General features: G+C 38.8%; 1 protein-coding gene across 1 annotated transcript; it reads right to left on the bottom strand.

The window, feature by feature from the left end:
- Window positions 1-46: 46 nt before the first annotated feature.
- Window positions 47-17,488, bottom strand: mtmr10 (myotubularin related protein 10). Its single transcript, XM_034116258.1, has 16 exons — window positions 16,986-17,488; window positions 14,965-15,025; window positions 13,358-13,494; window positions 12,788-12,860; window positions 11,667-11,809; window positions 9,323-9,416; window positions 7,969-8,116; window positions 7,256-7,343; window positions 5,884-5,972; window positions 5,463-5,593; window positions 5,230-5,299; window positions 4,909-4,979; window positions 4,564-4,736; window positions 4,295-4,465; window positions 3,537-3,719; window positions 47-3,106 (listed from the first exon to the last, which is right to left on the bottom strand). Exons 1-16 carry the CDS (start codon window positions 17,040-17,042, stop codon window positions 2,498-2,500), a joined length of 2,298 nt encoding a protein of 765 aa, XP_033972149.1. The 5' UTR covers window positions 17,043-17,488; the 3' UTR covers window positions 47-2,497.
- Between the last annotated feature and the right edge of the window lie 401 nt (window positions 17,489-17,889).

Genomic DNA, 17,889 nt, shown 5'->3' with positions numbered 1-17,889 from the left:
CTTTAATAGAGAAAGCATCGCATTATTGAGTCAGAATCCAGTGAAATAAAAGCCAGGACACAAGTTTATTTGAAAAATATTGTAATGATTGGTTACTGGTACACATTCAAGCCCTATTCTTGGTCAGGAAAAACAGCTTCAGTGCATTACCAGTGAATTTACTATAGATTTACAGAATTGATAACTCAACAGTTTTAGAAAAACTAAAATAAGTCAATATATTTAGAATTTAGTTACAAAAATGGTCAATCTTTCCAACAAGGCACAGGGGGATGTACAGTAGCCCTTGCATCCCTCTTAGAGAGCATCTGCATATCTAAATAAATACATCTGCTGCTCTTCAATATCAAACTGTGGGAGCACAGTCATCATGCAATTACAGCAGAGTGCAACATGGTGAAGTGGTGGAAGAACATATCATATCAATATCTCTCCAGAAAACAAAAAGACTGAATCTAAGATAAAAGTAATCTAGTACCATTAATCAAAGATATTAATTGGGAGATTTCAACCATATACAGTATTTATAATATCTGCAAAAATGATATTCAACAACCACCTTCAAACAAACTATCCTATATCTTGAGTTAAATGTGCAATTAATAGCATTTGGGAGAACAGGTTGACTTCTATACACACTTCTTTATTAAAAAAAAACACCTGAACTAGTTAGTTATTGCTATAGAAACGCGTTTAGCTGAATATTATTGGAAACTGGTCAATCTAGCGTCTAAGGGTGGATGCTCCTGTGTTGGAGGACAGATGTTGAGACTGTCCAGTGGTATTAATATATATATTAAATGCTGTACTGTCATTTTAAGAAATTACATATTACACAGCGCTAATTCCTCCCTAGTTTAAATGGGATCTGGATGACTGATCCATTTCCCCTGACACATCTCAAACCCCTCTCTAGTTCAGCAGACACTTTGAAAGGATCTCCAAATTAAAGTCTTTGCAGAGCACTTGAACTTTAGCTTGCTCGAAATTGTCTCAGATTTCCTAATTTAAACCTGTGAACATCTTAACTCACTAACCTTGCCATCACTACCCTGACTGAAAGTACAGAATCACTACTTGTACTTTGTTACATTATTCCTATAACCAGAGAAGCATTATCTGGCAAAAAAACAAGAACACATGTGATTCAACGTGAATATTGTTAAAGCTACATACAGTATGCTAAGCCTTTCCCTTAACAACCTGTGTGAACTGAAGTCATTGTGGACAAAATATCACACATTGCTATCCAGGTGCTTAATGCTGATATGTTCTTGTCACTCGTCATCAACCCATTACTGTCTGGTTAATTGGATCAGTGCCATCTAAACTAGAGACTGGTTTGAATCAAAGCCCTTGTCTGTCCTTTTGCTTAAAATATGTACCCTGTTATTATGAACAGTTTTTTCTTCTTATAATTAGAGCCTTACCAGAAGGCCTGTATAAAAGTTGAATAAAACCCCTTAAGAAAGAGAAGAGGAAATATCTACCACAGATTGAAGTCCTCACATCTCCACGTTGCCCTCTGAATATCACCTGCTTTATGATACTGAAAGCATAGGCCCTTTTCTCTGCTTCAAAAATAGCGTAAATCTACAAAGCCAAACTCTGAAATCACACTATTTGCTGCACAGATTGAGACTTTCAATATAACCATTAATGTATGGGCACTTGGAGCAAATAGCATTAAGCTTGTGCAAAGAAAAAACGAAAAACGCCCCATTACATTCAGCCATGACAGATCCTCTTTGTTTTTAACACATATAACAATATGTAGAAGCAGTGTTATTTTCTGTTCCTCTTTCTAAATAAAAACTATGTCAATTATGATATTACTTTTCCTGGAAGGTACAAACAAATGGATAACTTGGAAATCAGTGTTCAGTGAAATGCATCATTAATGCTGCAGTAAAAAAACGGGCATTTTCTAATTCAAAGCATTTATATGTGGATAACATTTCTCATTTCCATAACAGTGGGGATGTCGTATTGACCAATGAAAATGTGTCAAAAGGTAAAGGCTCTCAACTCAATATAAACATCTCCAAAAGCGCTCTTTATTCGGGTCGTACAGGACGCTCAACAGAAAAGAGCAGTCATCCAACTAATCTCGAGAAAGACCGCAAGTAGATCAAAAAAATTATTCTATTAAAACAATTTGTAATACAATCTTTCGCAGTCAGGAGACCTCACAACAACAACTCCTTGGCCAATAAGGAGGATGTGCTTTTAGATCATCTCAATTCCTCTGCTGTAATGGTAATTAAGGATTCAGTCCTATAGAGGGCGCTTCAGGTTAGAAAGGACCTCAGATTTCAATGCAGCATCGTGCTACTGCTAGCTTATAAATATTTAATATATCAGAAATCCAAAGTTTATTTTTTCCATTTTCCTTCTTGGTATTAAAGAAAGAGGAAAAAGAAAATAAGACGGGGTTTGTTGTTACACAAACCTGTACTGAGCTCAGAAAAGCGAGCCTATAAGCCCCCCCCTCTCTTCAGACAGTGTCGTTCAGAGTCTCCGTAGAGAGCCAGATCCTCGCCCCGTTCAGGAATTTGCTAATGGGGGTCCCATGGCTACCGCCGCGACACAGGTTACCCGTTGGAGAGAAGGGGAAGGAGGAGGTAAGGACGTCAGAAGGTGAAGGGGGGTCATGTGGGGAACTGGCCTTAAAATACATCCTCCTTTGGTCTGAGAGGGGCCCACTTGGGCTGGGGAGTGGCCCGTTGCCGGGACCACGTCCTTTATACTGCCTGAGCCGGTTCTGCAGAATCTCAATTTCGTCGACCAGTTGGGAGAGCTTGCGGTAGGCGGTGACGGGGCCTCCTTTGGGGATGCAGGCTTCAGGAACCCAGCGCAGGAAGTAGAGCTTCCAGAGAGCGAGGTGCGAGGGCACGAGCAGCGGGATGAGGAGGCCCTGCTGGTCCGTGGGGCGAGAGAACCAGTCTCTGAAGAAGCGCTCCGACGGGCTTTCGTCTTTAGCGGGGTAGAAATCAGACCTCAGCTCCGACACCAGGGAGCCCCGCCGGGTCAACGTGTCCTCCCCGACCTTCGTCCCATTGCGCAGAGACGCAGGCATCCCTCGCAGCGTGTGGCTGTACGCCTTCTGTTGGAGGAAGGACACACTCGTTTAGTGGGAATCAACTAGAGCTATGTGAACTACATAGCTCTGTAACATAACTACATAACAATGTATTTACACTCTAGATACCCAACCTGCAGAATAAAAATAAAGCTTAAACATTGAAAATTAGGATAAAAATGTTCCTACTTCAAACAGTAAAAAAGTAAATAAAATTGTGATTTCAAGTTTTTACCGAATAACAAAAGTTTAAAACTTGGGTGTAGACTTTTAAAAAGTCCTTGCCGTTAAACCACCTTACAACTTGTTTTCAACATGGCTGCAAACAACTAAACTGAGGTTGAAAGTCCACATTGTAATTTGAGTGTTGCGTATCGAAGGTAGTAAAAGACGGCATCTAAAACCATGTGCTGCTACTGCTGCTATAAAACCGTAAACTCAATGTGTTGTGTACCTTTGTGCGTCTGAAGGTCTTCACTTCTCCATTCTGAACGCAGGCCGCTCCTTTGCCGACGTACATGGGGTTGTTGAAGAGGGTTTGGTCTTTGGGGGAGAACTGCTGCGACCAGTCCCAAACAGGAGGGAAGTACACGACCTGGTCTTCTCCGTGAGGGATGGCTTTATTCTTGGCAAAGTCCTGTCCAGTAAACACAAGGTTATTTATAATCTGGAAGTGTCAACAGTATTTTTCTGACCACAAGCTAAATGTGTTCTTATCTGTATGCAATACGTTGCACTCTTTCCAGTCAATTATCTGACACATGCAGAAGGACATTTCAGTCTTTGACATGAGAAAGTAAACCACAAAAACATGTTGCTTTGTTACACACTGTCACTTGGAATTATGACAAGTGCTTTCATTGGTCTTGGACCACTGAATTTGGACATTCAGACATCTAATACAACACCTTTAAACAAGCACAAATCAGAGGTTTGTGCATTGGTTATGTACACATTTTTTTATTAAGCAACAACCATTTTTGAAGAATCATGTTCTCATTTCAACATCATTTAGGATCATGGTGGAATCCGTTGCATTTGGTGCACAACATTGTTTACTACTGTAATACCATGTAGAAAAATATGTATTAAACTAATAAAATAAATACATTTTACAATGATATGTGCGTGTGTCCTAAGATTTCCATCGACATAACTACACTGTAGCTATATACGAATGACAATAAAAGCCTTGAATCTTGTGTCTCTTACCATCAAGTGCTTAGCTTGCTGTTTGGAAGAGTTGAAGAGGAAAGTACTGAAGAGTGGGATCCACATGCTGTCACTCAGGACAGTCAGATAGGACTCTGTGAACTCGAACGCTGCCGGGTACTGGCTTATCATCTGCGACACGCAGTCCAGGAACAGCAAGAACAGTGGGGACTGGAGAGAGAGAGAGTGGGAGAAAAAACATACAGGAAGCGTTAGTATCTTGGCATTTCTATTAGATCGGAGTTGGTTTTAAACTGTCTGACAAATACCTCCTCTTTGTCATTCTTCTTTAAGTGGTTGCATCTGTCCAAGAAGCGATGGCCAGCCATCACCCACTCCTTCTGCACCAAACTTTGAAAGCCAACGAGGCTGCGATAGTGAGGGTCCAACATGAGCTGCACCAGGGAGGACACCACACAGTTCAGGTCTCTGTCCTCCTCCTCTGTACAGGGAGAACAAATACAGATTAAAAGAGTTTTACACCTGCTGTTGGATGAAATTGAAATGTTCAAAGTCACGTTGCTACAATATCACAATCGATGGATCAGGACAATCTAAAGTGAAGTTCACCATCATGCAATAAAGTAAAGAGAATATGCGGTTGCTAAGTTTACCTTGAAGAATGACTGAAGCATTCTTTCCATCCAGCTGGTACACTATCTCTGCTGAGTGCTTCAGGAAAGCCCTGCAGTCACAAACAGGAGATAAATGTCCATTCATTTTAACATGCAATGTATTTCCAATGATACAGCATAATTACATTAGTTGGATAACTGAAAAAAGGATGTGCACATTAATCTTAACTTATACTGTCAATACAAATTGTTTGTGAAGGGCTGTTATGTTCCAGATGGAATTATAAAGTTAAAACAAACATCACACCAGCATAATATTTCAATTTTTAATAAAGTTTATAAAGACTATTTTGTACGTACCTCACATACTCCAGCCATCTTGAGTTTTCAATAGATGAGAACCACCTCTCGTCTGACTCCTCAAAATGATCTGCACACAATCAAAACAGACGAACACTTAAAAACATCTACAAAACTATACACAAGTATGAGAAGAAATCATCCCATTTCCATTTGAAAAAAGGTACATTTTGATGTATTTCACACGTATACACAGGTATATGGAGTTGCAGATTGACTGTGATTCGGCTCACCTATGACGCAGATCTGCCTGACTTTAACAAAACCACTCTGGATGTCCTGGATGTTGGGCAGACACTTGTCCAGATCTGACCTGAGGACTTCACTGCGCTGTGGGTGGCTTTTTGTGATGGCAGTGAAGACCCTACCACAAAACACGAGAGGTCTTAAAACAGCAATGGCAACATCTCTGCAATACACCATCATCATCGATATATGTATATAGAACTTCAGCATATTCAGCGTCATTACAAAATACCTGTAGCAAATAATACCCGTTAAGACTTTTATCAAAAGGAGATGAAACTCAATACATTTTTTTCACTAGTGCAGTTCAACATTTTATGACTGTTTTTGGATTCCAGTGTGTAAGAGAGAAGAAACAACACATTTAATAGACATTTTGAATCTGAATAAAGTAAAGGAGTTGTGTACTTCTGATCGATCCTCCTCTGCTGCAATGGATCACTTATGACGGCCATGCGGATCAGAGCACTTCCATTTGGATGATTCCAGCACCAGAGCTACAAGGAAGAAAGGACAGAAATTAATCGGCAAATAAAAGGGATGCTACAGTTTATTCAACTGGTGTACGACAGATAGTTATTATAAATTAGTCTATTAGTGTTCCTATATGTGCCGTTACAATTACATTATAAGCCTAATAATAAATAGAGTTAAATTAAGTTTTACTAAGCAAAGCTCGGCAACCTACGGAGCCCCCTAGGGGACGTGGAGAAGAAAAGAAAATTAGTTTGAAAAAAAAAATATATATATATATATATATATATATATATATATATATATATATATATATATATATATATATTGGGGCTGTGCGATTATGGCAAAAATCATAATTACGATTATTTTGGTCAATAATTGATATCACGATTATTAAATACGATTATTCATTGACTTTGAAAACATCCATTTATTGAATGGATGTATTAAAACAAATACAAATAATAATTTGAACAGTGTCTTTTTAACTGTTGATTACCCTGAACGTATAATTCAACTGGAAAACCAATACAAAAATAAATAAAATAAATGATACATTTAAATAAATAATATCAAAATAATAAATACCAATAAACAAGATCAACAAATATTTTTGTTACTAAACATATATAAATATGATAAATACAAATAAATTAGATCAAATATGTTGCACTGATCAAATATAATGCACTGTCACAACCTAGCAAAGCAAAATAATTGTTTTTTTCGATTATGTTGTTTTCGTAATTGTGGCAGGCCAAAATCGTAATTGCGATTAAAATATGATTAATTGCACAGCCCTAATATATATATATATGTTTTGCGAGATCTCGCAATACTTTTCATTTAGCTCAATGTACTTCCGGGTCAGTTCGGCAACACAGAAACCACAACAATGGAGCGGTTCATCGATTTTTACTTTGAGCTTGGCCTAAAAATATAAAGATATAACATCAGTGCTTGGCAATAGGCAAGTGAAAGACACCTCAAGAGAACACTCAGAGCGAGGGGACATGCACGTCGCAAAGCATACTCTGAGCTGAGTTATTGACAGATTCGAATTTCGCGGATCAATAACTCATGAACATAACGTTGTAAAAATACAAACAACATTACTTTACAATCATAGCAAGGTAGACAACGAGCTACAGAGGGCCATTTTTGCCTTCATGCGCCAATGAGCAGCTCTCATAGGAAAGAACGAGACCCCGCCTCCGACGCTGTATCCAGTTCTTATTATACATCCATGAGCTAAATGAAAAGTTCTGCGGCACAGTGTTAATGCAGGTATCAGAAAACTCACAGGGATGCGCTGGTCAGTGAAGAATACGGAATACTTCTTTAGATCCTCGTCTGCCAGAGAGACCGGGACCACAATGTACTCTGGGAGACTAAAAGGAAGAGTGAGAGAAAGAGGTTTGTTATACAGGAATCAAAGACCAAGGCACCATTAAATAAAACAATTTCAGTATTTTCAATCATATTGTTAGAAAGACATACAAATAAGTTAAAGTGTTTGCCTCTTGCTGACATACCATCATATTTAAGGTAGTAAAAGCCATGATTGTATTGTTACTAACCATTTAACAGTGGGTTTGCTGGGCCTGTCCCAACATTTATATTATTCAGTTTCCCCTCATATACTTAAACCGTGTGAGTATTGTTTTTAGCCCTATGTTATGTGTACTGCTTTTTGCAAACTACCATTATGCAACACAGTACAATCCTTACTTGAAACCCACCATGATGTCACCACTGAACTCAGATGAATAGCATGTATTGTTAAAAGCAGACCTGCATGTTACACTGAGACATTCCGTTTTTTTTTCTTGAGTCTCGTATGAAGCAAGGAAAAAAAGCCTACAGTGTAAATATACTGTCTTGCCAAAACATACTAGGTATGAGTAGAGGGGACATTTAGTGCATTCAACAGCTAAGGCCAAGTGAGGGAACTACAGACATGCTCTGCCTATACTGCTGGTGAATTGCAAACATCAAACAACACAAGCTGAAAACCTTTGTGAGATGGCAAAGCCCTCGTTGATGGAGCACACTCTCCACTCTGATGCTCCTGTTCTCTTGATCTCCCGATCCAGGTCCGACGGGCGGTCAAATATGGGGGTCCTTAATCCTTCTCGTGGGGTGGAACCATTGACTCGCTCCCCTGGAAATACACATACATGAATGTACAAAGATAACAGTACAAAAATAACTTGGTATGTCTTAAAGGTCACCTATTATCCAAAATCTTTTTCCTGTCTTGTATACATAAACATGTGTCCCCTCTGTGTAAAGAGATTCTGAAAGTTTCAGGAAAAAAGATTCACTTTTTGTCCTGATCCATTTATATAAAAACCTGTCTGAAAATGAGCTGATCAGATTTTGGCCACTTTATGATGTCATAACAATTTTTTGGCTTGTGTAACCATTAGCCAATCACCAACCAAAGTAACACCTTATCACCTGAATCTCCTCCTAGAGCACCATTGTGTTCTTTTTAACCAAATATCTCTCAGAGGGGCGTGGGGAGTGGCTCCTTATTTTCATCTAAAGTAACAGACAGAGAATCAGCACTTTTGAAACAGGGCTGAAACAGAGGGGGTTATGGGATGCTACAATAACAAGTACTTTTCCCAGGAATAGTTCCCGGAACTTTTATTTCCTGGAACTATCTAGTAAATCGCGTTCACACCGGAATAAGTCCCTGAGGGAGACGGTGACGTCACTTCTTCTTCTTCTGCTTTGGGTTTACTGGCAGGCCGCAAACAACTTCACGGCGTATACTGCCACCCGAAGTCCCCGGCCGGACGTCCCCGGAGTCGGGGACTGGCTTCAGTAGAAGCCTTCCGAGTAAATTGCCAGAAGCGCCGACACCTCCTCATCACTCCACCGCTCCCATGTTTTATTTTGTGTTGCCATAAGTTAGTCTCTCTCCGTTGGTGCGCTGGGCTAATGCTAATGCTAATGCGAGCAAATAAAATGGCGGCTTCACAAAAACCTTTCAGAGTTTTACGGGGCGTGGTTTGCAATTCGCCCAGCCAATCAGAAATTGGAACCTTTTTCTCCCCAGGAAAGTCCCTGCTCTCTAGCAGGGACTACAAAGGGGTGAAAAGGTTTGCGCAAAAAAGTTCTAGTTCCAGATCTTTTTGGTGTGAACGCAAAATCCCAGGAACTATCGGAACTATTCCTGGGAAAAGTACTCCGGTGTGAAAGCGCCTAATACATGATCTGTTTGGAATTTCGAGCCAAACACTTCAGAGACATGTTTTGTAAATATCTGAGACCTATAATATATTGATGAAAAACAGTATAATAGGGGACCTTTAAAGACACAATAAAAGAAATTCGACATGTTACTCTATATGCCTACCTTTAGATTCATGATAGCGCCGCCCTTGGTACTCAAAACCAAACAGCAGTTGAAGATCAGCTGGGTGGGAATAGTGGGCAATAGCAAGGCAAACCTGGAATAAAAGGGAGAAAAATAAGTATTGGACATGCACATTACAAAACAATATGATTAAATATGAATGGAGGAATCAATTAAACATTAGGTTTCAGCTTCCAATCTCAGAAACACTCGGGGTTCTAAAAGTGAGGAATATTTTTTAGCCATACAAAAAGAAATCGAGTGAAATCTGGGAAATAAAATGTTTAACGCTCAGCCTACGGCCCTGGGTTAACAGGCTGAAGCTCACTGTGGCTCCACTGGAGTCACACAATGCCTGCCATTCAGGAGTAAAGCTGTGAATAACATGAGGACACAAAAAAAGTGTGTGTGTGTGTGTCTGTGCGTGTGCGTGTGCGTGTGCGTGTGTGTGTGTGTGTAGTCAAGGCTGCTCTGTAATTTCCTATGGCAAAATAAGCTATTATAGGTTGGGTTAATTCCATATGTCACCAAGAAAAAGAAAAAAATAACTGAGTCTCGTTTTAGGTTCACACTGTTATTACATACATGGTGTCCATAAATACACCCACAAGAAGTGAGGGAGGGCAGACTCAATTTCTATTTTCAGAGCTCTATTCATAATCATCCCTGCAGATTAGGATGTAAGCAGCAGAGTCAATAAAATAAAGAGCCTGCTGTATTTTGAAATAAATTAAAAAGGGACTCGTAACACTGCTGGTCATAAAACTGTTTGATGCATACTGTTAGCCAAATGTGCTGCAGGTATTTGCTATGGCGTTCCAAGTCCTCTAATACCTACACAAAGATTGCTCCCAGATGACATGGGAGGAGATCAGACATGTAACTATGTACATTCACACTCATGCCCTTTTCACTGGCACACTGTCGAGAGATATTCAGCTGCCTGACTCTCAGGGGCCGTGTAGTGAGGCTGGGGGAAGCCAAGAGCTCCTGGAGACATTTGTGTACATAATTAACAAATACACATTTATTTACAGAACACTTACAACTCCAGATAAACCAAATAAAGAATGTTTGTTTTCTTACTTTTGGCTATGTCTGGAGTTTGTTGGTGATACCTTGGTGAGAGATCACATGTTCCTAGGGTCTGGAAGGTTGTTGAAACCTTCTTAGTTTAAATGTATTTGCAACGATTGATTTTTTTGGGCTGATTCTTGTTTCTGAACTTGAATACAAACTTTTTTTTATTTTCACAGAAAAATGTAATATTAGCTGTATGTCCATTATAAAACATGACTAAACAACTTACATTTTCTCTCGTCTAAGAGGTCAGTAAAGCCTGCATTGCTGCTGGTTACCACAACAGCTCAACTCACAAAACAACTGACTGATGAAACTAAGGAAATGCATGTTTTCTTGGCCTTTAAGGCACTTTCACCAATTTCTGTGATGGTAAATTATTTTAGCTGGATTAAAAAAGGTAAAGCCTCGACATGGTTGGTCTCTGTATCTGCATTACAAGGACTTCCTTTCATTTATAATGTGTGCAACTAACTAACTACCACACTATCCATCCCCTAAACATCCAAACATATCAATATATCCTGGCATTTATATAAAACAGATCTCTAAACTGGTGTGAAGATTGAATCATCTGTCCATCTACTCTCTGTGCAGGAGATGAGTCAGAGTCACGCTGCCAGTCGTTCCAACAATCAGGATCATTCTCAGTTTCCTTGCATTGTTCTCAATGTCTCTTACTCATTGCTGGGCTAATGGCCACACTGAAATGCATTTAGAGAAGTGAATTGTTTCTATATAGATGGAGGGAGTGAGAGAGTGGCACATTAAAGTTTCAAAGATATAAATATCTTTGTCGCTGAGGAAGTGGCCATGTAGTGAGTGTGTGTTTGTATTGAGCTCAGAGTCAGGAAAGGAAAAGTTTGGTCAGCAACAGTGAATGGATAAGGGACACAGAGAAAAGGAGAACGGATGATTAATACTGAGCAATTAGTCACTTGGAGGTATGGCATTAGAATGTTAAAGACAATATGCGTAATCTGAATGCATTCTTCAAAATGGTGGCACGTATTTCTTTAAACAATGAGCCAGCTGTGGTGAAAACTATGCCACCCGTGTTGAGCTCAGTCTATTCATCTCATTGTCCCTGGGTCGATACATGGGGAAGTGGGATGGCAAAATGCATTTGATGCTACCAATGAGGACACATTGGATATGACATAGTCTGGCAAACATCAATCTGATCTTTTTAAAGCCTCTCTCAAAAAACACCTTTAAATGAGTGGATGTGATGTAAACTAAATCCAGTGGGCCCATGACTCACCTTTTTGGCCCCCTCAGGCCCAGCCTCGCCAAAGCAGAACCTTATGATGCGCAGGTCTTTGCAGTAGAGGATGAGCTCCGTCGGGTTAAACTTCAGCTTCTGGTTTGACCCCAACACTTTCTTCTTCCCTTTTGTATCATTAACTGACAGGAACAAACAAATAACAGATGAATGCAACTTCCTCTGATGCAGAGCCCAATGATTAGAGATGCAAAATAATAGCTTGGCAACAAATTATAGAAAAAAACATTAGAAGCTTGGATGAGCTCGACCAAATATTTAATGTTCATCCTAAATCATCAATACATCAAATTACAGGAAAAGTGATGCACTATTGCAGAACAGATAGCAATGAACTTGAACTAAAGATATGCCATTGTGGATTACACTTGACATTCATTCATTTCAATATGAAGCTACATAACATTTGGGATTTTGGCAGGGATACCATACCACCTGACCCTGGTGTAATAAGATATTGTGTGAAAGCATCAGCAAAACATATTCATGTTTGATTATATTTGTATTGCCCAGCATTAGGGCCTTATCTTATTCTTTATGCTCCCATACTTGTGCAAATTCCACAATGATAATAGTGTCTTCAGTAGCAGTTCGTAGCCTCGTGCCTCACCACTGTAACACAACAAAGCGCGCTCTGGGCAGTTGCCCTTGCAGTGTCAGCAATCGATGCAATGTGATACATAAACACGGCTAATCCCCGCCCTGCTGCGCTGTCACTAAACACTGCCTGAGCTGTGACATCACTTGTTATCAGATCACTGAGCAGGAAAGAGCAACAAACGAGATCAGTCCACCAAGCAAATATTGATAAGGGAGCAATCTGACTTTATTTCTGATTGTAGATCACTCTTGTAAAATCACTTTTTTAAGATGCTAAGTGTTCCTTTTAAAGCAGTCGGCTGAGTACAAGTTTTAATCTGCTTAATACAGTTTCAAATGCTAAGACTAGCTTTCTTTTATGTCGTGTATATCATTTGGAAACCAATAGTTTGGGGTATATTGTCAAGTGATTAAACTAAATTATAATAGACAATTATACAATAACAAACTTGCAAAAAAAGATAATGTTGGCCAGAAATGTGATGTGACACCAGACGTACCTGTTACTACTTGCTCCAGACAGGTGAGGGGTATGTCGTGATCTCCAAGCAGGAGGTGGGACAGCTGGGACTTCTGTGGAAAACAACGGGAAAAAGTGACAGGTAGAAGTTATATTAATGACACCCATAACACGCTGAAACATTATCTGAAATACTGGTGGGTAGATTGAGTAGATCCCCTTAAGACTGAGACTTGTTTTCATGTAAACAATCTTCCGCATAGCTGGGTATGACGCCTGTCTCACTTCTCGTGCGATATCACTGACAATGCAGTGCAGGAAAGTACACGAGTCTTCCTTCCTCTTTGCCAGCTGCACAAGCAAGCAAACATGGCTGTACACATTTTAAAGCTATTCTGCAGTAGGCTGGGGCAGTAATACATTCAACAAATGTAAAGCTAAAACTGTAGCCAATGGAAGCCAAGTCTTTGTTTAAAGCATAAGGCAATTTTGACAATTTTAAGCAATGTAAGAGGAAACTACAAAAGGTGTTTTTGACACATAATGACAACACATTAAACCTTATAAGTGTACTAAGAAAGAGAAAATATTCAAAAAAGCACACAAATACCTGTTTGGAAGAGGCATCTTGAGGGATGAAGGAGACCTTGAAGTTGGTGCAGATCAACTTCCCCCAAAGGTCGTCCTGGCTGCTCTCAGCGCTGATGCATTTCCTCACAAAGTTCACCTCATTAACTACAATCTCCCCTGGTGACAAGCACATGAGATAAAAAGTCAGTGTAAAATCTGAAGTGTTCAACTACAGAGTTCAAGGGAGAGTAGAGTATATTAAGTGAGTTAACCCCATAAATGACATGTCGATAAATAAGACTTGCTGAACATAAATTCAACCTGTTACCAGGCTAAAATGTTGTATGTGCGATCATTTATTAAATTGCTCAGACACATTTATTACCGTTTTAGTTATTTATTATCCTGCTTGTAATTCGTAAAATATAACCCAACCCCACTGGTATCGTCCATCTTCATCTTTCTACCCTCATCTTTTCTGTTGCTCATTTGTACATTTAACCAAGTAGTAGAGCATCAATACATACAACAATTATATTACATATTTATTCTATTTAAAAACAAGTTAATTCTTGTCATCCATCCGTTTGAGATGGTGAAATTGATTATAAAACGCACTTTTTTTTCATTCTGTAAAAGTAATATGGGTCGTGTAAGGATATGTTGCAAAACAACGTTGATGTGATGATAAGTTGGACATCAACATGCAAGTCATATCATAGAATTGACTTACGCTTTAGGCATATATTTTCAAATAAATACTCTTATATCTTAACATGACCACAAAACAGTTAATGCTGTTGTAAAAAGTTGCCCCAGGGATGTTCAAAGCTTGAGAGCAGAGGCAGCAGGGTGGAGTCCTGCAGTCACATCAAAGGACTGTCTCAAAGTAGCATGTAGCACACACACAGTAAGTTAAAAACAAATCAGCTGATCATGAAAACTGTTCCTGTGTCTGGCTCCAAAATCAAGATGCGAAAGGAGAGACACCCCTTGAATGGTAAAAGCTACATAGGATTGAATGGAAATGCTTTTTTAACAACCATTTAGCAGGTGCTTTATAATGTTATTCATGTCGACCGCAACGGAAACAAAATACAAGTATGGCAGGTTTGCAAATGAGGATTTTCTAAGGAGTGGCCATGACGAAACCTTTATAATATGTAAAACTGACATACAGCTTATGTTCTCTTACTTTTATAGATGACATCACTGTATATTCACTCTAAACAACACACAAAGTAACACTATGCTAAGGGTGTGTTGAGCCTCTCCCATGGAGCTCCCAAATCAACAGCTGGGACCAGAAAAAAACACTGAAATGAAGAATGTCCTGCTGCTCCTGTTAATTCACTAGGCTCACTTAGGACCTTGATGTCATAGGGGAAAAATGTGTATTGCTTAACTCCTTTTTCTAAATCCACTTTTATGATAAGAGTTTTAAAGTGTTCTGTAAAACGGTAACCTCTTACAACAGAGAGGTGGGAAACGCCACACATAAACTGTGCTGCAAAGGGCACTAAACCGCCGCCTGTGCAAATATAACTGGCAGGATGTTTCTAAATCCTCATGGGAGGGTGTATCGTGAGAATACGTAACCCTTTGGTAAAGCCGACTCCACTTACGATAATGGCAAAATAAACTTACCTTGAAGTAACTTTGGCTCCAGCTTTTTAATAGGTGGTTCAAAAGTTTTCTTCACATCAGTCTGGATAAAAAAGTAAAAATGACATGCAAGTTAGATAAAAAATATTCTCAAGCAACATGCCTAGGATTTAAGTTGACAATGGATGCACGTTGAACAACCTGACAGCTGTTATGATTGGTTTTGTTGAATTAACGTTGCATAAACAGTTACACCATGCTGTTGCAATCTGTTAACTAAACTAGAAGGAACCAAAGACACGTCAACTCATGCTATTAATACTGTATCCCCAAATACTGCTCAGATCTGCAGATACACACACTCGTGTGTTTTTCATTGTTGGCTCGACTCAAGCACACTGATTAACAGTGAATGATGACTGAGTTTAAAGTGCTGACTTTCAGCTTTGAAAGTGTTAAGGGTGGAAGAATATAGGATGATAGTAGTTTTTACATTTTTAGGATTATGTATAGAAAAGGTTACAGTTTATACACAGTACATTAGTTGTGTTTGATCACACTTAAAATGATTGTTTTATTTACAATGTAATGTGCTGTACACACTACACAGCCAAAACAAAGTCAGAAACTAGGCCTTTACATGAAAAAGCAACAATGAAATGGTCAAAGCATATTTTGTTTCATAGGAAAGTGTTGGAATGTAACAAAAACAAAAACATCCGGTAAGATAGTGTAGGCCACTAATTTAAACTGAATCTTGATTTAGTGAATAAGTATTATTTATCATAAACGTACAATCACTATAATGTTTCTTGTGCATTAAATCCTAGATTTATTTGGACACAAATAAACGTAATCTGTATATATTTTTTATTTACAGTTAGCCATTTGTAATTGATTAACAACACAAGAGCATAACAGAAGGATTATTTGATACTAGAATACATATATTGACACATTTCTTCTTTAAAAATAGTTTATGTTTTTCAAAACCTTAATTCCAAACCCTTCCCAACTGTTGACCATGCCAGGCCAAACACTGGTTATGCTTGGGAGTTTGGCCCAGTATCTGTGAGCAAAGCTTTGACTTTCTGTGTGGAGAAGCGCATACACATGTGGGCAATACAAGGCCAGTGACAGCCCATTTCTCACACACTGGTGCCACATTCTGTTTGGAACCTGTTCTCCATACCGGTATCAGATTCCTCAATAAAGTTTCAATTCTCCAAATTAAAAAGAAGTAGGTGCAAACCTTTGCTTGTTTTGCAATGTCTCAAACTAACAATTAAAATGTGTTTTTAGTGTTTGTTGATTCTAAACAACCAGTGGTGTAAACTAACTAAGTACATTTACTCAAGTACTGTCATTGTTGAGATACTTGTACTTTACTTGAGTATTTACATGTGTTGCTACTTAGTGCTTCTACCCCACTACAATTCAGAGGTAAATTGTCTACTTTTACTCCACTACATTTAATAAATACCTTTGGTTACTTTACACATCTGGAAAGATGATTTACATTATATTCAACACTTAAATAGGACTTTAGTTACACCTGGAGTAACATTCATAAGCTACCCTTCAGCATACAGAGTAATTGAAACTATCTGCACTTTTACCAGCTTTGTTAAAACACATTAATGCATCAATAATTATAATCAAAACATATCATTTATATTATTCTGAAATAGCCCAATTTGCATAATGAGTATTTATTTTGATGCCGATACTTTTGTACTTTTACTTAAGTAACATTTACAATGCAGGACCTATACTTGTAACAAAGTATTCCTACACTCTTGCAGTTCTACTTTTACTTTGGTACCAGTTCTGAGTACTTCTCCTTCCCTTGTAAACAACACAGCAGCAAGTGAGGCTGCATACAGATTGCTATCTCTTCTTCTAATCAAGACCACACGTTAAATATCAACTTTCCTTCCGCAGACACACCACAGTCACGAAAACCTAAGCCTAAATTAATTCAAACTTTAATTTGACACTGTCTCGGTACGATGCACAAAAGTTAACTTTGCTGTTATCACTCTGAAGCAAAAAAGACATACCTGAACAGGAGGAAGATAACTCTTGAAGGTTGGTTTCATGGGTTTGACAGAAAACATTGTTTATGTCCGCCCTCAGCAGTTGGCTGTTGCCAGTGGAAAAAAACAACAACCCAAAAGGAGCCTTCAATAAAGTTTAGTCAGCTGAGTAAATCCGACACCTCCGTGTGTAAAATATTCATCGAGACGAGCCAGGCGAACGACGGCACTCCTCCATGTCGATAAACTGTCAGTGAGCAGATTATGTAGCTGGGAAAAGTTGACAGGAGTTAACGTTGAGACGTCGGCGTTAGCTTCGCTAGCTAGCTAGCATAAAGTACTTTATGAAGTTTATAAATGTTGTTCCCACGCAGATATAAAACAACGGAAAAATAATGCATATGCCTCGGTCGAGTGTCTACATTTTCTTTCCACCTGTTACTGCACTAGCTACCCTCAGGGACTTCCTGAATGTCTAACTGATACAGCCAAACGCAGAACCTGATGCTGTAAGGACTTAACGGCCATGTTTATAAAGAGGACCTGCCCTACTTCCGGGCTCCGCTGCTCAGCTCTACTTTTCGTACCGATACTGTCAAACTTGAGGTACTCTGCACACATTCTTAGCTAAATTAATATACACTACTGTACATTATATACAATATTGATAACTTCTTCATATGAGATATAAAAAAATATTAATTAGTGTTAGTTTACCTTGATCAAGTACACACATGGACTACAACTCCCATGAGACATTGCCAGAGTTAGCGGCTTAAGTGCGTAATTCGGTCAGTTTTTTCTTTACAGTTATTTTATGTACAAAAATATGTAAACTTTTAATAACAGGATCATTAAAGTTATAATTTGTATATAAGTCAGACACAAACCACTGGAAATATACATATTGAAACCCAACCCAACCCAT

This window comes from Trematomus bernacchii, unplaced genomic scaffold (genome assembly GCF_902827165.1).
Source record: "Trematomus bernacchii unplaced genomic scaffold, fTreBer1.1, whole genome shotgun sequence".
NCBI lineage: Eukaryota > Metazoa > Chordata > Actinopteri > Perciformes > Nototheniidae > Trematomus > Trematomus bernacchii.
This window is presented reverse-complemented; position numbering and strand designations above follow the sequence as displayed.

Excerpts from the sequence above, each read along its gene's own strand:
- mtmr10 (XM_034116258.1), bottom strand. The coding sequence starts at position 17,042 with ATGTTTTCTGTCAAACCCATGAAACCAACCTTCAAGAGTTATCTTCCT. Across the intron at positions 5,973-7,255 it reads TCACTGACCAGCGCATCCCT|CTCTGGTGCTGGAATCATCC; the intron begins GTGAGTTTTCTG and ends TCTTCCTTGTAG. Across the intron at positions 3,107-3,536 it reads AGACCTTCAGACGCACAAAG|AAGGCGTACAGCCACACGCT; the intron begins GTACACAACACA and ends TTCCTCCAACAG.